The sequence below is a fragment of the Anabrus simplex genome, chromosome 11, assembly GCF_040414725.1.
Source record: "Anabrus simplex isolate iqAnaSimp1 chromosome 11, ASM4041472v1, whole genome shotgun sequence".
Lineage (NCBI taxonomy): Eukaryota > Metazoa > Arthropoda > Insecta > Orthoptera > Tettigoniidae > Anabrus > Anabrus simplex.
Genome location: NC_090275.1, coordinates 17793706 through 17813953, shown reverse-complemented (window position 1 = coordinate 17813953; position 20248 = coordinate 17793706). Strand labels below are relative to the sequence as shown.

General features: G+C 36.9%; 1 protein-coding gene across 1 annotated transcript in view; it reads right to left on the bottom strand.

The window, feature by feature from the left end:
- Positions 1-942: 942 nt before the first annotated feature.
- The window catches only part of LOC136883486 (breast cancer metastasis-suppressor 1-like protein), a 36841-nt gene continuing 17535 nt past the window's right edge, over positions 943-20248 (bottom strand). The window contains exons 3-4 of the mRNA XM_067155831.2: positions 12089-12296; positions 943-2903 (exon numbers count right to left, since the gene is read on the bottom strand). Coding sequence (XP_067011932.1) covers positions 2595-2903; positions 12089-12296 — 517 coding nt within the window. The 3' untranslated portion in view covers positions 943-2594. The remainder of the gene's footprint in view (positions 2904-12088; positions 12297-20248) is intronic.

Here is a 20248-nt window from a genome sequence, read left to right as displayed (position 1 = left end):
GAATATAAAAAATAAATGTAATACTTAATGTATAAGAAAAGTAATTTTTGAACAAATAATTGCCTTCTCATGCTAATCTGCTATGAGTAACTTTTCCTAAGTAAGTCCTTTGTACAGGGTCTTTAACGTTGTGCAAGGTAGGCAGTTTTTAGTCATTCTGCACCACCAGATCCATTATTAACAAAGAGAACTGTGTTGACACAGGAAAAACTTGATGAAATAGCTCCCTTGCAAAGAAGTCCCTCTAGATCTCTGTTACATACTAGATTCCTCAAGTTAAGTTCCTGTGATTATCACCAGAGAGGGAAGTTAAAAGAAAACATGACTGGTAACAACCTTTACACAAGGGAAGAATTACAGGATATTTGGCAAATTTTTAGTCTCTTCATTTCATCAGAAATTACTTTCTATAACCGTGATTTGACTGAGTAGCACACAGATATAGTGCCAGTGGACAACTGTCAATGTGGGAACTTCTTGTGGCGTGAGAGATTCTGCTGCACAGTTAGAAAATAAAAACCCTGTACCTCTCTATCCAACATGATATATTTTCAATATACGTTTCCTATCCTTTGGAACACCTAAATTTTCCTTTCAGTTCATGTTACTATCGAAAGATACAAATATTTTGCTTCCAAAACCATTAACTTACAGAAAAACAATATGTCTGGTGCTCGCACAAAAATGAAAACTCAAACACTTAATAGAAACAAAATATGATTATAAAAAACTGAAAGGTTCCCTCTGACCCTTTGAGTGCCAACATTGCTTATATCAATGTTCGGGAAAGTTACGAGAAGTATCTGCTTCATTTAACTTTGTATAATTCTTTCTGTATTCACTAGAACGACTGAGGATACTTTTCCAAAAGCAGGTACCTTGAGATTGCTAATGTGGCCATTAGAATTGTTTGCAAGTACTGTAATTTGTTTTAACAATGTTTTCTTTGGAGGGAGTGACAGCCGACTAACAAACAGCAAGGTTGTCTAGCTTTACTGTTGGATCGAAGAAAAAGAGATAAATAGTGCCTGACGTAAAGAGGGAAAATAACTGTGACAATGTTCCTCGTGCAACAAATGCAAGCCCTTTGTTGTCAGTTGGTGTCATTTTTGGACCATGAAGCAGAAAAATAAATTTCAGAAGAAAAACAAGGATGTTTACTAACTTGTCACTTATTCCGCACTGAATTCCTTAAGGGTGAGTGTAAAGTTTTGTAATTTTTTCAAAATTATACATTTTAATCCGAAAATAATGTTCTATTGATTCTCTTAAGACAGTAGTCCTAATGTGAATAGTTGGAGGGATCCCCGCATATCTTGAGAATAATAAACTCCCACCTTCATTTGCTGTATTTTTAAGCAATAGCTGGAAAACTGCCCTCTTCCAGATATTACTGAAATAACGTTACCCATGCTAGATTATATTCTGGTAGGATTATACCTGACCTACTGGGCACAGTCTGAATGAGTTTAGATCAAATAGTGTTGGATGTCTGATTACAATCTACGATTAAGCAGTGGTCTAACCGTCTGTAATGGGTCTAGTCTGAATGAGTCAATTTTAAGATGAAAAACAGAATTTTGATTAAATCCTCAAGGAGGTCAACCTTTGTAGGTTCAAAAAGAAAGATCTAGAATTTCCACATGACACTTCAACTGTGGAAAGACTCGACAAAGTATAACGATTTAATCACTTTCTTGCAGTGGGTACCTACTGTACTTACTACAAGAAATTTATATGTGAAATAAATGAGGCAATGTCCTGAAGATCAAGAACACAATGGCAAGGAATAGTAATGTTATGGATAGAGGCTATTAGGACAACTGCCGGAGAAAATTTTTAAAAGATGTTGGGTCTGTTGTCAATATTATTTACCAACTGTTATAAAATGTTAATTTCTACTTTACATTGCTTTCAACTGAATGTAAACTGTTGGGTCATATGGAGAAACCTATACTTGACCCTTCTCATAAGCACTGTGATTACAGTCTTTTAATATAGGATGGAAAATGCAAATTACACATTTAACTATAGCATTTTCCTTCTCCTGAAAAACCTTGTATTTTAAACATACAGCCTTAGTGAAGAATTTTGGAATGCTAAAAGAAAAAACGGAATGAGAGGCAGCTGGGGGGGGAAAGAAGAAAATAGAAAACCCCTTACCCTCTATGAAATTATGACCATTTATCGAACAAAATGCATTTTTAAGGAAATGGGCTTGGCACTTTTAGCACAGAAGAATACAATTTCAGCCAACACTCAAAAGGTTAATGTAGTCATTCTAATTTTCTTACTAAGAGATATACCGTATTACCAAAGTTCCAAATCACACACACAACTACAAGGAAGAATGTAAATGGTAACTTCAACAGCCAGGTTTACAGAACAACCTGTAGGATCTGGAAACTTGGCATTATGCTGAGAACTTAATTACTAAAATCAGTTCTCTGTACAATACAATGTTTAAAGCTATTCAAAAATATCTGGAAACATTACGTTGAAAACTTAATAATTAAATGCAACGGATCTCTGTACAATACGATGATTAAAGCTAATTACAAATGTTACCTATGTACACACACACTTACTACTATTTACATGAATTTACAATCAGACTTTCTCTTAGTTACAGACATAGCTTTCTTGATTGTCGTCCAGTCTTCCAGAATATCTGAATCACTCAACATATAAACGATGTACGGTCCTGTAACCGTTACAGGCTTGCGGCGAGACGAGGCGAGAGAATCGTATGCCTTGCCACGCTTCATCATCTTTTTCCCATAGTTCTGTTCCTCTAACCACAGATCTGCATTGATATCCACATTGTTTCTATCTTCTTCCAAGCGCCTGATGTTATCCTCCAAATCACCGTGAATTGAATCCCATAGCAGATTCTTCTCGCTCTGTTAACATAAGTGTTGGTATATAGCAATCAGGAGCACAAACAAGACAGTGTTTGTTATCACAATGTATCTATATATAAAATAAGAGTTTTGTCTGTACATTGCTCAGAATTTACAAAATAATGGTATTTCTGTATCGGGCATGTTCACAGTAACAAGAAAATGCACTTTTCAATCTTCAGCCGTCTTTGTCTGTCTGTATGCACATCACGAGAAAACAGCCGAAGAGCATTTAATGAAAATCGGTATGTAAAGTTGGGGAATGAGCCACTACAATCTAGACTGTAAAGCATTTCATTCAAGCTGAGTGAAGTGGTAGTTTAGGGAAAGGCCTAAAATTTAATTCTCAAATACCGGTATTTGTTATTGATGGTCAACTGTTTTCCAAGAACTTAGCAGGAGCACAAGTACTCATTCAATTATACTGATTTGCGTTGTATATTTCTATATACACGTACTTAACTTCCCGCAACCGAGACAAATACTGGACCTTCAGGATATTCTCCATTCTACTTTGGCGTTCGAGACCGCAGCGCATGACCTTGAATGTGCCGCGCTGATCACCGGGAGCTGGCGGTTTGCTTCTACAAATCTATTCGTCTGCGACTTCAAGTTATTTATGATCTTCATATATTATTTGATAGTGTTGTGACTTTGTGCCTGACAGAGAGTGGAAACTGACCCTTTTGACTGTTCTCCAATATTCATAAACATTGTGAGACTTCGCCTATCATTGCGTGTGCCATACTACCATTCTTAATATTACGTACTGTTTCATCTTATACCGATCGAGAGTTTAATTAATCTTTTTCTTTTTCATATGCATTGTTTTACATGTTTTTACGGCTGATGATGACCTGGACTAGGGTCGAAACCGGTCCCATTTATATTTACTATTAAATAAAAATGTAATCACTACATTTCTTTCCTATGTATTGAATAGGTTGAACCTCTTTTTCAATTATTTAATTTTTAACGTTAACACTGATGGTCCCATCGATAAATACTACATAACTAAAGTTATGTAGAATTAAATTTCTGATCATTTATGTATTATACATTTTTATCGTACCGGCTATGATAGTGACAAAAATGCAAATTTATGAATATTTCTGTTAAGTCCATATCATACATACAACACCGAAACGTGCATGTCCAACAGAGACTGGTGTCAGGAAAAGCATCTGGCTGTAAAACAGGCCTAAATCCAGATACTCTAAGTAACTAAAAACCCTGCACCCTAATTTTAGGAAGGAAAATGTTGAAGAATAAACAAATTTCTTAATGTAGGTTTTCATGGCTCACTGTCTTTTATTAAAAGGAATAAATAAACATACCTGGATTAAAGCCACTTTATATTAATGAGTCTAACAAAAAAGAAAAAAAAAAGCCAAGCTTTTTGCCAAGTTTCACTGGCTTTCATCAGGGCAAAGAATGTGCTACTTTCACTCTACTCTCAGTCTTTTGGAATGCTCTTGTTTCTATAGACAGATTTTCACCTCAAAAAATTTAACCATGACAGGTGAAGCCCAATCGTACGCAAGGTGAGCACCATGTGTACTCTGCCGTCAATACGTATCAAGGAAGGTTCTTGTTAGAGCTAGGAATTTTAGGTGCAATATTTCGGTCAATAAGGTGAAATTTTCAACTGTAAACTGTAAACAAGTAACATTACACATAAGGACACAAATTAAATTATGTATTAACCCTCTGACATTTTTTTCTTTAAGAAAGTAAAATTCATTGTTTATGTATACATGTGCTGTTGAGTACATTTTAAAAGTGAATTTTTGATTCTTGGAAACCATACTGTTACTTAAAACTTACAATGGTGCATAAGAGGGACACAATTGTCAAAGTTTAATTTAATCATATTATAGTATGTTATCTGGAAGTTACAATGGGTATGCCTAAAAGAAGTCCCAAAGTACAATGTTTTTGTTAAAGTCACTCGTCCAGAAAACCGTTGAAACAGATAGTATTCAATATTGCAATTTCCCTCCCCCCCCGTGAGGACACATCTCTGGTAAATACCAAAAAGGAAAGTTTTAACATCAACAGACACAAGTGGTGCATATTTTGTCTGTATCTAAGTTAAAGTATAAGATTTTCACCTATTCAATACTAAGCATTATACACTTATACATTATTTAATTACAGTATTTAAAAGAGCATATGTTTTGGCTCAAGGGAGCCATCATCAGCACTGGAAAGACATAAAAATGGGTATTACTTTTACTGAATATATCTGAAAATATCTTATGACACTATGATTTGGTATACAGTACTTAAAATATATATCTATTAGTTCTCTTGTGAGATAACTTAATGCAAGTGACATAAATATTACAAGGATGTAGCCCCTGACATCTTCTGCCACTATGAGGAATAACTTCTAGACATCATTTCAATCCCATATTGACTACATAGAAGACAATATTACATCAAGAACCTATTTTTGAAACGAAAAGATTTCAGTGGATGGAGCCATACATTTTTACATGATTTTAATGTAATTTCACCATATTTTATCTGTATTGTCCATATATCGTCATCATCATCATCAATGTTGATGATGATGTCTATAATATATGATAGCAGTAAACTAAGATGGTTTGGACACGTAAAGAGAAAGGAGGAAGAAAGAATACCAAAACAGATGATGGAGATGAAGTTCGAGGGTAAGAGAGCGAGAGGGAGGCCTAGAACAAGGTGGATTGAATTGCTAAAAAGGAGTGCAAGAAGAAACCTGGACTGGGACAAAATGATGGAAGATGAATGGCAGAAGGAGAGAGGAAGGTGAAGTACCATAAATGCTCTGACCCGGCAAGAGCTGATTAAGGGTAAAGAAGGAGGACGATCATGATAAAAGAAAAGATAAATCCTTCGACTCACCTACACATTTCACAACATGGTTTATAAGCACAAATTTAGTAAATGAGGAATGAATGTTTCCTCAAGAGGATAGCAGCTGCTAAACCAAGAACAGGTAACAGTTTAACATAAATACCTTTTACCTGTTCGCTATTCCTTGGTTAAGAGCAGCTAACTCTCGAGTTATTTTCTGAGTGTTGCCAAGATCAGGGCGATGGCAGAGACCTGGAACCACCCACAAAATATAAACGACGACAAGTATAAACACACATACATAATCACATTTTATGGACTATTAGCTGAAACACTGAAGTAATTGACCACGACTTGGTATGACAGTCAAAGCAAAGCAGTGAATTCAAAATTTAAAAGAGAACCAAAATAGAGACACTTCAAAGAAATAACTAGAAATACCTAATACTGGACAGGATTTCTCCCAGAAATTACAACAAGAATGAGAATGAAGCATTCATCATAATCTCTCCTTTTCTACTTGTTTTACGTCGTACTAACATATCAAAGGTTTTTTGGCGACAGAAGGATGGGAAAGGGCTAGGACTGGGAAGGTAGTGGCCGTGGCCTCAATTAAGGTAGAACCCCAGCATTTGCCTGGTGTGAAAATAGGAAACCATGCAAAACCATCTTCAGGGCTGCTAATGGTGGGACTCAAACCCACTATCTCCCGAAGGTAAGCTGGAATCTGCCAACTCGCTCCGTGGTCATATACTCAACTCAAAGGCAGGTGGACAACATGGAAGTAGTCTCATATGTGCCTTCTTCCAACCAATTTGTTGGTTTCTTGGTAAGGTTATCCTCGACTGCCTGGGTTTTCAGCATTCAACACATCCTCCCAGTAGGACAGTGCATCAATTTGAGAGACTTATTAGGTGACTGATGGTGATGATTTTTGCTTTAAGAGGAAGTATAAGATGCTGAGTTTTCCTTTTCTCAATGGCATCAACTAGGCTGTACCTTTCTAATACCAGGGGTACTTCTTCATTCCTTTTCCTCTCATTCTATGATACTAGCTACATGTTTCCAGCACCACATCTCAAATGCTCTTTTTCTATCCTCAGTCTTTCAGAATGTTCTTGTTTCTGAGGCGTATGTAGCGTTGTTCCGTATGTCGTCTTCTTCTCACCGCAATCCGTGGTGGTGCAGCGTCTTCTTGTTCAGTTGCTGATCACCACTTCTTCCTGTCGAGGGCATCTTTGGACTTGAGGCTTGTCACTTGCATGTCCTCCCTGCTTTTTTCCCCACCAATGTTTCTATGGGCAGCCACAGGGGAAATTTCCTTTTGGAACATAGTGGAGTGCTGTTTTTCAAAGAAGTTTTGTCACTTCTAGTTATATCTCCGTACCACCTGAGCCGTGTTTCTCTCATTTTGTCCTTAACTGCTACCACTCCCATCTGCTTTCTTACAGGATCATTCTTGACAGGGTCAGGCCTTGTAACAACCAAGGACCAACAGAACATTTTCATCTCCATTGTATGGAGGGCCAGCTCATGCTTTGTTGTGGCCGGCCAGCATTCTGAGTCATAAAGAGCCACTGAGTGAATCATGAACTTGTAAGCATACCCTTTCAGATGGTTAGGTACTTTCTCGTCGCACAACACTCTGGGGACTTGAAGCCCTTTCAGACATGCAGCATTAACTCATACTTGAGCGAGTGTTGAAGATGAAAATATGGGTTATTAACAAAATTTATTTCTTGTAATAATCATACTTCAGCGTCCATAAGCTCTTCACCATCCGAAGTTACTAGTGAACTGAGGTGTTTAAACTGTGTAGGTGTAGTCTTTGCAAGATTACGATCTCTGTTGATGATACCATTGGTTTGTGTCCTGTATTGCGAATACTCCATTTTCTTGGTGTTCAGTCAGAGGCCATTCATCCTTAAATGATCTTTCCACTCACAGTCAGGTCCTATATAGCCTGAAGGTTTCAATCAGCAACATGCCTTTAGTAAGAAAAATGAAAATTGTTGGTACTTAAACAATATTCCCATAATGTCCACCATGAATTTAAGGGGCAGAGCAGCTATAGGAAGTCTTTTGATTTAAATATTTTATTTTGAAATGTGGTAGTTATTTTCTAACTGCACATGTTCTTTTACCTTTGTAAGGCAAGCCCGTTTTGAAACCTGTTAAAACAAATATGTTTAACTAAAAGTAATGTGCAGAATGAAATTATATCCATTCTCTGGCAACAGAAAGAGCAGAGCATTTTCAAATCTAGTAAATTAGGGTTTTGATGATTAAATCATTTTTGAAAATCATTGGTTTAAATCAAAAGATATATTCTTGTAAATTTTATATATTAAAAAAAATACAACTGTACATATTTTTGCACAACTAATTTACATACATTTTGTTCCATTATTTGAAGTGCCACTTATTTGTTATTACAAATGATGTAATAGCAACACGTATTTTGGGAAAATACGGTAGCACAGACACTTGTGTTTCTGCTCCAAACTTACGGCAATGCTGTTTACTTCTCTTTCTAGAAAGAAATTCTAAAATATTACAAAAACGAAGTTTAAGTATTATTGTTTGAAGATGATTTAAAAATCTTGCACTCTTATTGGTTGTTTAAATTTGATGATCTGTTTTATTTCCGCCAAGCAAGTGTGCGCCCCTGCCCAGCAATGCAGCTTAGCATGGTTTTTACTTTCTCGTTGAGTCTGATGAAGATCGGACAAGAGTCTAGTGTTGCTCTGCTCCACTGGGAGCCTTCTTGATTCATTACTTTAAGCTTCCTTACATAAAGTAACAATATAACTTTGATCTTATTTTTTGGGTGCAGGATATTTTTTTTACCTTCTGCTTAATCTTTGATTTTAAACATTTTATTTTGAAATGTGGTAGTTATTTTCTGACTCTACATGATTCTTTGCCTTTGTAAGGCAAGCCAGTTTTGAAACCTTTTAATATTTTTTTTCTTGCTTGACCATGTCGGATGAGATTAGCCCACTGTGATGATAGAGGATAGCGCCTTGTACGGATTTCAGGCTTGTGCCTTCAAATTTTCATGTCTTCAGCATAATGATTAATTTACTTCCACACTGCAAAGCAGCTTTTAGGATAATCATTGTGGTGGTAACACTTAAGTTTTCCACGACATCTTCAATACTTTGACGTTGGATTCACTCTTGTATCAACATACACTGATTTCAAATAAAACGTGCTTCTTTCTCTTTTAATATGAAAGTTGTTTTGAGAGAATACTTTTTGACAAGGTTTCATAAAATTACATATTCTAATAATAATGGTGTGTAGGCTCTGGAGAAGCACGGTACAGGTTTTTCGAGTTGACCTGTATGTCAGAATGAAGTAGTTTAAATTATATACATAATACAAGCTTTTATATACAAAATACATTGAGTAATAATGGCTCTTTCTTTTTTAACCTTATAGCACAAAAGCCAAGGAACCTACATCTATATGTTAAGTGTTACATAGAGTCATGACTTTTCACTCTGAAAAACACATTCAATAACTAGAAATCAAACAGAAGGCACTGCAGTGTAAAGTTGGAGAAGATGGTACTGAACTATCACGCACTTTGTAATTTAAGCAGCATTGATGATGATGATGATGATGATGATGAAAGAATCTGGAACAGGAGATTTATTTTTTTTTTTTTTGCTAGTTGCTTTACGCCGCACCGACACAGACAGGTCTTATGGCGACGATGGGACAGGGAAGAGTTAGGAGTGGGAAGGAAGCGGAAGCGGTCGTGGCCTTAATTAAGGTACAGCCCCAGCATTTGGCTGGTGTGAAAATAGGAAACCACGGAAAACCATTTTCAGGGCTGCCGACAGTGGGGTTCAAACCTACTATCTCCTGAATACTGGATACCGGCCGCACTTAAGCGACTGCAGCTATCGAGCTCGGTACAGGAGATTTTGACGTACCGGTACGTCAAATGAACCACACAAGTGAAGGGTAGCACAGGAGTCGGCAGCAGTTTCAATGTTAGAGTTGGAGTTCACCAAGGCTTAGCACTGAGCCCAATGCTATTAAACCTTAGCATGAACCGTCCTACAAAAGACATCCAGAAGCAAACACCTTGGAATATCCTACACACAGATACTTTTTTTTTTTGCCTCAGAGAAACTCAGAGTTACAAGATGTTCAGGATGAATGGCTACAAAGCACTGGAAAATAACAGACTGAGAATAACTGGAGAGAAGATGCAACACATACACAGCAGGATCAGCTCTGACGAACCTGAGCCTCACAAACAACCACATATTCATAGAATGCAACTTACAAGAACTGGACGTTTCAATTACATCAGCTCAATACTATAATTGAAGAGGATATAAACAATCACATACATACAGGATGGATAAAATGGAGATGACCAACAGGTGTGCTGTGTGATCGAGACATGCCCACCTAGATCAAGGGCAAAATCTATAAAACAGCTGCAAGACCAGTGTGTACATTTGGTTCTGAATGCTGGTGTCTGAAAAAACATCAGGAAAGCAAATTGCAGAAATGAAAATATTGAGATGGAGGGGTGAAGTAACCCTTGCAGACAAAATGAAGAACACCTTTAACTTCAAATGCCATCAGACAAGCTGGCAAAGAACCAATTTCTCGGGGGTGGACAAGTCACGGGGAGGCCAGAACAACACAACGCATGAGCCATAAGATCCTTGATATTCCTATAGTAGCATTTGAAGAGGTAACCCCCTCACCTGATGGATTTACCCCACTATGCACACATTTCTTTTAAAATTACATGGAAGGCACGACAATAAAGATATCAACATGAGTATATATCACTTATTATCACCGCATGTAAGTCATGTCCCTAAACCAGAAGGGTTCAATTTAAAAATAAGAAAAATGCAGAAACAAAGTTACAAGTTTCAGATTTTGAAAGTGTTGAAGTAATCCTGAGAAATGGTGTTCAATGCACAAATTCGTGATTGATGTTAGTAGGAAGGCCATATTATTGTTTACTAGCATGGTAAATATGAAGATTCTATGTGCATTATATTCAAGGATAGATTAAAATGTGTAAAGTGATGCATTACTGTAAAATGTCGGCCATTTTGTATAAAATACACATTTCTTACTGGAGGTGATGGATTATTACCATCGTCATCTACACTTTCTAATTCAGATAAAGAAACATCATCACTTGAATAATTGTCAAGATATTCAGTGATATCGTCAGCTAAATGGACTCGCTTCGCCATGTCGCACGCGATAAATAACTAGGCCTAACCTAAATGAACAATATCCGACTAGGCTATATCTAACGCTTCGCTCACAATATGCACCTAATTACCTAAAAAAACTATTTAATTAATGACACAGCAAGTAAACTAAATATAATGCACATGATACTGCTTAATTTCACTGTATAATCCGGATCATCAACAAAAACAGAAAGAAAAGTTTGCGTGTTTGCCGCCAACCACGACGTAAACAAGGCGGCAAACTCCAGTGAACACGTTTCAAGTTCTAAGAATATTGATAAATACGGACAGTCGGCAGTTCCTGCGGAGTATAACATGAGGCAAAACTGTGCTCTTCTTATTCCATGCAAAATGCTGCTATCTGACATGTAAATAACAAAATAATAACAACAAAGGCCGGTAACGATCCATCATTACCTGTCAGTTTTCGTTACCTTGAAAGCATAAGGTTTAAAAGAACACCTGGAAAATGTTCAAGTAAACTACAGCACATCAAAACTCTAAGGACTAGCAGAACCAACCTGAATTAATGAACGGGGGAAGAAGAGTCTGGAACAGAAGATGGTGCAAGAAAGAGAAACTTCACCACTGAGTGAATCTCCAAGAAGTGTTATTTGAAAAAACTTTGTTTGCATGTGCAATATCCGCTACAACTGTGAGTTCACTGGCATGACACAGTACTTATATCTGCGTGGTTTAACATCACACCGACTCTAAGTTCTCGACGACAATGGTATAGGGAAGGGAAAGGAAGCAGGTGAGGCATTAATTAAGGTGGCTCATGCGCGGTTTGAACCCACCATCCCCCAAACACAAGCTCACAGATATGCGGCCTGTACGAACGAGCCAACTCATTTGGTAGAGCTACTTTATTGACATTGCTTGTCGTTTGGAAGGTAAAAGCAATGTCAATAAACACTAACACAGTTTATTAAATACAGGTAGATTTAACCATGTTCATTTCAACATTACAATCAAAATGCTAAGATGCTACAGAAGACGCAAATGACCCAGTAAAAATCAATTTTCCTTTACTGTCTCTTCACCACTACCTCACATCACAAGAAAGTAACAGTAAGGAAATATTACCTCATAGTTCTGAAATGCAGCAAGTTCTTCTGCCTCAAACTGATTTCGAATATTGCAGCGGCGATATTCTCGCAAGATTGTTGCCACTTCCAGTCTTATTCTCATATTTTCTTCTAATTCCTCTAATGGTTGTATCCATTCCTGAGCGCGCCCAGCTCGGACTTCTTTCAACTTGGTGTCCACCTGGGTGATCCGTTCGCGGTATAGTCTGCACAATGAAATAACACGTTACATTCATCCCCAAAACTGTGTGCACAGTTGTGCAAGAGAAATCTGATCTGTGGATAACTGGATTGAACTGGAAATCCACTGAATGATGGCTAGTAGCTTATTAATAGGCAGAGAAAAGAAGTATCGCACAGTTGTAGGAAAATGGCCAGCTCATAAATTAACGAACAAAAATGGCCAAAGATTAATTGAACTTTGTGCAGATCATAGACTCGTTTTGGAAACCACCAGATTCATGAGGCGACCACATAAACTTATGACATGGAAATGCCCTAACGTAAAATTGGGAGAGTTTCAGATTGATCATGTTGCCATGGATAAAGATTATCATAAAGAAATTTATAATGTCAGAGTCCTCCGTGGGGTAGACATTGACTCGGATCATTATATCTCAAAAATAAAAATCAAGTTAACACCAAAAAGGAAACACAAACATAATCATCTCAAAGCAAGGAGAAATTACGATCCCAGTTACTTAATAAATAATAAAATATATTTAGAGAGATCCAAAACACCTTTAAATGACAAATTAGAGACAATGATCAACAAACTTAAAACCATAGCTGAAGAAATTGCCCCAATCAAAAGGAGAAAGAAACATGCGTGGTGGAACGAGGAATGTGACAAAGCAATTCAAGCAAGACACAAGGCATGGATAAATGATCAACAGAGGAAAACGGAAAAATCTCGAGAAGAACTAATTAATGCCAGAAGACAAACAGCTAAAGAAATTAGGACAATTAAAAGGAATTATCAAAAGGAAATGCTTAGCACTATAGAAGAAACATTCAATCAGCATAAAACAAGAGACTATTACAAAACATTCAAGCAATATCAATCTAAATTTACCCCTCCCACACTTATGTTAAGAAATAAAAATGGTAAAATGGCACACAATAATCAGGATAATGCTAACATTCTTGCAGAATACTTTAAAGAGTTACTTAATTGTGAGGATCCTGTGGAACATTTAGAATTTGATCCTAACCCAAAAAATAAAACTCCATTACAAAAGATTATACCACCAGTTTACAATGAAGTGAAAACGGCAATTAATGCACTTAAAAACTACAAAGCAGCAGGAGAGAATCAAATAGTAGCAGAAATATGGAAGAATGCTAATGATCAGACTATTCAAAACCTACATAAATACATCATTGATATTTGGAACACGGAGAAGCTTCCTGAGGAATGGAATACAGCGATAATCCACCCGCTGCACAAGAAAGGTGATCGCTCCGATCCAAATAATTATCGGGGGATATCCTTACTTGATATTACATACAAGATTTTATCCAAGATTATATACACAAGAATCCAAGAACAACTCGACCAAGAACTTGGAGAATATCAGGGAGGATTTCGACCAGGTAGAAGCTGTCCAGATCAAATCATTAGTTTAAAATGGATAATGAAGCACCAAAGAGTTCGAAGTAAGGGTCTGGTCATCACGTTTGTAGATTTTAAAAAAGCATACGACAGTATTCATCGTGACTCATTATTAAAAAGCCTTAAAGAATTTGGCTTACATCAAAAAACTTGTTAACCTCATTAATATGACTTTTAAAAATACGAAGGCAAAAGTTAAATTTAGAGGTGAATTATCAGAATCATTCACTATAAGAACTGGACTTCGACAAGGAGACGGACTTTCACCATTGTTATTTAATTGTGCATTGGAGAAGGTTATGCGTGAATGGAACAAGAAATGCCAACCAACTATCAAGATCGGTAGAAATATTAAACTCAACTGCCTTGCTTTTGCGGACGATTTAGCATTACTTGCAAATACAATAGAAGAGGCTAAATTTCAAATTGAACAACTAGAAATTATAGCTAAAAAAATGGGATTACAAATTTCATTTGAAAAAACAGAAATGATGCCAACTTTTAAAGTTGATTTACCAGTTATTCAGCTGAACAGTAATAAAGAGATTAAAATTGTTCAGAAATTCAAATATCTTGGGGAAATAATAACATGGAACACAAATGAAAAAGAAGCAATAGAACACAGAACAACTAAATTTAAACAAGCACAAAGACTTACCTGGCCAACCTATAAAAAAAAAATCTCTTTCGATAAACGCTAAGCTGAAACACTATAATTCCATAGTTAAACCAGAGGCAACCTATGCTAGTGAAACTTTATTCAAATTAAATGTAAAATCTACAACAGACAAATTACAGAAAACTGAGAGAAGAATTCTTAGAACAATTATTAATAAAAAACACCAAGTTGATGGACAGTGGAGATTGTTGCCTAACAACATTGTCTATCGTGAATGTGAATCAATAATATCTACAATGCGTAAAAGAAGAATTTCCTTTTTCTGTCACATATCAAGATTAGCAGACACCAGGATATTGAAACAACTATTCGATTACTTTTTGAAGAATAAAATCAATAATAATTGGTTCAAAGAAGTTCAGGACGATTTGGAAGAATTGGGTATAACTCGGCAACAAATCAAAGACAGAAAAGAGAAGAGGATTTTGAAGAACAAAAGCATAAGTCTCAAACTAAAAGCAGTTGAACGGAAACAATATACTATATCGGACACACAAAGGGCTTCCAGGTCGGAGAGGATGAAAAAGTTCTGGGAGAAGAAGAAGAAGAAATTAACTCAAATGTATTGATTTCAGTGCTCCAATGTGGGCGTAAAATATGTAAATAATAATAATAATTGGGAAAGTTAGGTCAGGAAACTCAACTCTGTCTAAACACAAAGCAAACTGCAAGTACTATAGTCTGATAATGACAAGAAAGAACATGATGGTTTGGGCGAGAGCTCCTATTTGCGTGATGAAGTAGCCAATGCGTGCTGCTGTTCTCATTACATTTAATCACTTTGTATTTACAATGCAACTATTTTTAAAAAAAAAGTACGATAATAAATATGTAATTACTGTCTCCACAGAAATACTGTAAATCCCATCAGTTCTTCATTATGACTGGCTTCTTATCTTCTTCTTGTTAAGCAAAACTTATTACAAGTTCTGTTATTTGTAAATATCTACTGTTGCGTAATGTCCGGAAAGAACGCACCTTTTAAGATAAAGGTTCAACTCCATTGTAGGAAAGATCTGACTCTTTTTTTTTTTTTTTTTTTTTTTTTACAATTTGCTTTACATCGCAGCGACACATATAGGTCTTATGGCGATGATGGGGTAGAAAAAGGCTAGGAGAGGTAAGGAAGCAACCATGTCCTTAATTCTGGCATGAAAATGGGAAACTGTGGAAAACCGTCTTCAGAGCTGCTGACAGTGGGTTTCAAACCCACTATTTCCTGAAGCAAGCTGATAGCTAACTGAACCAAACCACACAACCACTTGCTCAGTAGACTTGAAACTATGAGCTTTGCCTCAGTGTTCAGACATTCCCGCTTTCCGAGTAGTGGGACAAGGTTCGACAATGCTTCAACATCAGCCTGTATAATGAGGAGTATCAACTTGTGAAAATATAGATTTTATAATTCCACCTTTACAATACTGTAATTGTAATAAAGACAATTACAGTATTGTAAAGGTGGAATTATAAAATCTATATTTTCACAAGTTGTTACTTTGACAATACGGGCTCTAATATGAAATTTATAACGTGCAATGAGAAGTATCATGCGGTATTAATGAATAAATTTTGATTAAGATAGTTTCCAGCTGCATATGCTTTATATAGCAAGTGAACCTCTTTCTGGAAATGTGATCGGATATTGAACTTGCCTGCCTCAGTGAGCGAGCACTCCTTATATCTAAATCATGGTTGTATGCTGTAGACTTTATCTATGGTGTGGATTTCTGTAGTCACATCGTAGTTTGTGAACCATGGACAACGGCTGAGTAGCCTAGTACGGGGTCCTTAGAGTTGGGATACCACCTGCTATGGAATGGGAGAGGGCATATCACAGATATTCTGAGCTGTGACACTCTTTGTGTTCAGGCAGCTAGGACTATACAATCCACCAGCAGTTTCTAAACCATTAGGAAAGCAATTCTCGCTGAGACTATGTGTAAGTAGGGTAACATCCTACTCCACAAAAACTTACCAAACGCATTCAGAATGGTTTATGTAAGCTTTGGACTTGTGGGAGTGATGGAGTCCCATTTCCATTTGACAAGCGAGGGACTCCTTGGAAACAACTTGGCAAATTAAATTTAATTTCAGGGGCTGCGAGGATTGTGGAGAAGCTTTATTAATTCATAGAGGCCTCCAGACTGAGCACTGAAAAGTATACAGTAATAGTCTATAGGCCTAATGGCAATGAATATATGATTTATTGACTATAATAGAATCAATTCAATTGGGTTTAAAACTTGTATTGTCATACATTAGAGTCATGATTATTTCTTAAATCAAATATCATGCATATAATCACTTATCACCCTTCACATTTTAAAACTAGCATTCAACTTTCTGTCATCCTCACCTCACTCTCAATGTAATCTTCCAAACAGCTTCACAGTGATGTTCAGGGCCTTACCAAAGCCCATAAACATTCTTGCTTGCTATGAACCACACCAACCCCCACATCCTGACTCTAACCCCTGCGAAAACAAGTGCTGTAAAACTTGTCATCTACATATACCCAGCACTATTTTCAACAACAGAATCACCAATAAACAAGGCTGACATAATTGCACTTCATCCAACATAATCTACCACCCTCAATGCAGACTCTACCCATCTTTCTACATTGGTAAAACTACCAACATTCTAGCTAACAAATCTGTGGGTTCAGCAGTACCTGCAAAATCCATAACATATCTTCCTGTTCCCAGACACACCTGCCACATCTGATAATGTTTCACAATTAAAATCCTTAAACATTTCTTCACTCTCTTGCCCTTAGAGATTTCAAAGTTGGACATCAACTGGTGCTCAGGTCTATAAAAGCACCTGGCCTTAACACTAAATCAATTATCCTTCTTTCCATTTTCCTGTGCTGCCTAACTCACTCACCCTTTTACTGCACAACAGTGTCTACTTATCAACAATGCCCAACACCATTGTTATTCTATCCTCTGACGAAGGCTGAAGCCAAAATTTACGGACTCTTTGCATCTTGGCATCTTCAGCCTAGCCCGAAAATTGAGGGCGAAACATGTCCCATTTAACTGATAGTCTATTTACGTAACCACTATAACTGGAAATTAAAGTATTGAATAAGTGGATTAAAGAACACCTTATTATTTATTGAACTGTAAATTTTCAATACAGACCAAAAAATAAGATTTATAACATGTAATACAACAGGAGTTCACCGAATAGGTCCTTCCATTTGTGAGGTTTCTGGTAAGATTTAGATATACAACATTCAACAGTGAGTGATATAAGTACTGAAACAGAAAGGTCGGGAAGTCATAAATTGCCCAGCTTGACCAAGGAAGCCAAAATAATTAACAGATAAGGACATCGATGTGTGGTAAAGTCAAACCCGCAAGTTTAATTAGATACTGTGACCACAGACTTCCAGTTGGTATCTGAATTTGATACCAGTACTTGTACCATTTGTCAGGAGGTATTTACACTCTGATTCCAGGAGCAAGATGCGGCACAGAAACAAAGGATCACTACACTATACGCTTGCCAGCGATTACACTGGTGCAAAATACATCACCTGCAAGCTCTAAAACAATGGAAGAAAATCATGCTACATGATGTGGCAGTCCGATGGACGTGTATGGACCTGGCAAATGCCTGGCAAGTGTTACTTACTGGAATGCAAAGTTCATATTGTAAAATGTGGCAAAGCATTATAGTGTAGACCTAGTTTTTGTGGTTTGGTCTTGGATTACTGGTTTTAGTTTCCTTGAACCAGGATGTTGAAGCCTGTTGGGGAAAACTGGCCAATTCATTGATACCCACCCTGTGGCAAAATTTGGAACTGGCCCTTTTCATTTTCAGCATGACAATGTACCCATTCATAAAGTGACTGCCATAACCACGTAGTTTGTCAAAACGGGAGTGAATGTAATCAAATGACCAGCTCAAACCCAACTGAGCAATGGTGTCTGGTATGAGTTACAGCTCTGGTTGACAGCCTGATCACACTGCCCCAAAAAGCTACAAAATTGTTTGTCATGTTGTAGACATCTTAGTGTAAAGTCTTTACAGAAGGAAAGACCTACCTTGCAACTCATATCAGCAATTGTGAGTGTCCAATAATTATTGGCAATGCATAGTTCAGTTCTTATGAGTTTCGACTTTACATTTGAGCGCTGCGTTTTGGCGGAGGCTAAGTGAATTAATAAACAGCCAATAATAGGCAGTCGATCGCTCTATATGCTGTAGTTCTACTTACCAGTGTTGTTCTGTTTTCTGTAACCATGTACTAAAGCACCAACACTGGCGGCTAGAAATAATGAGTTGATTGAGCTGTTGAAGGCTCAAAAGCTATTTTGGTTTGCGATAACAGAAGGAAGGGGGGGAACTCTTGCACCTTGTGAAACAAAAAGCCCTAGTACCCAGTTTACGTGGTGGATGAAATAGCCAGGAGAGTGAAACAATGCCGACAGTGACTCAGAAATGGGTGGTGTGTTCCCTTTGTAGGATTATTTTTCCTTCCTTAGGAGAAATTGAATCAATCAGCAATGTGAGCTCTTCTAGATGGTCACTAGAAATTTAATTTCATTTTCTCGTGTTTCATATATTCAAGCATTGGCATATTTTTATCTTATGGCCTTATCCTAAATATGTTATTGTTCATCTTATGTGAGTTACACATTTTGCTACAAAGAATAATTGATTCTGGACTTATATTCGAGTATATATATTTCCATTCGTGTTGTGTGATGGGAACCAGCTGTTTGTACTCGTTACAGTTTGACACCACCGTCTGACTTCCGGTTAACTGTCAAGTCGAAACTCAGAGAAACGGAACTATAGTGTATGTATTTACTGTGTATATGAACATTAAATAAGACTTTCAAACTAATGTCACAGTTCTTGAGAGGGTACAGGTGAGTGCAGAAGCCTGTCATTAGTCACTGTCTCAGATGGATTGACAGAGAAAGATTGGCATGGGATGATGTCAAATCACTACAATAGCCCCACCCCACATTCATCCTCTACCTTTTCAACACATGATGGAGTGGCTGTGTTTGGAGCAATCTACCCTGGATGCAGTCTTCCATGGAAAGAGAGGAAGATGGGGTGAAGAGAATTTCAGATGAGTTGGTTTACTCTACAGAGCATTAACACAAATGATTATCAGGTATAGTTATACCAACACCACCTAGATGACAAGGTCTGTGCAAGGTGTTGAGACTAAAAGAAAAATGGCGGACATTCAAGACAATGCATTGTGAATGTGATGCTGGGTTTTGTGATACAAAATAATAATCATTATGATCTAAAAACATTCCGTGCCCAATTCTAGGGGAAACTACAATGCCAAGAGCAAAGGACAGATTTTTTAGTTTCCGGGAAAAAATGCGTGATAATTTCATTCCAACGAAGCATTCAGTGGTAACTAACTAGATACTAGGTTATGTCTTTGTTGTATTTATATGTTTACTATTATGTAAGCCTGTCTTTGACAGTCAAGATTAGTATGTGGTATGTAATTGGAAATTAGAAATGACCATGTCAATACTGTCGATCTTAAGAAGGAATGTTACATTTTCACTGTTACATACATATCAAATTGTACAGAATCATAACAGGTATTATAACATTTCCTTATGGACCATACTGAAGCATAAATGGGAGTAGTACTTTTATGCCTATGAATATCATCAAGAGATGTTATAAGATATATGAAAAAAAAAGGGCAGGATAGGTTAGATCAGATGGATCTAATCTCTAATATTCGTGGTGAAATGCATTCAGGTTATATTAATTGATTAATTGTACTTACAGGCTTGTGAATTACACTTAAATCCAAATGAAATAAGGAAACTTACTGAGTTTCATTGTAAGGGTGGACAGCTTAT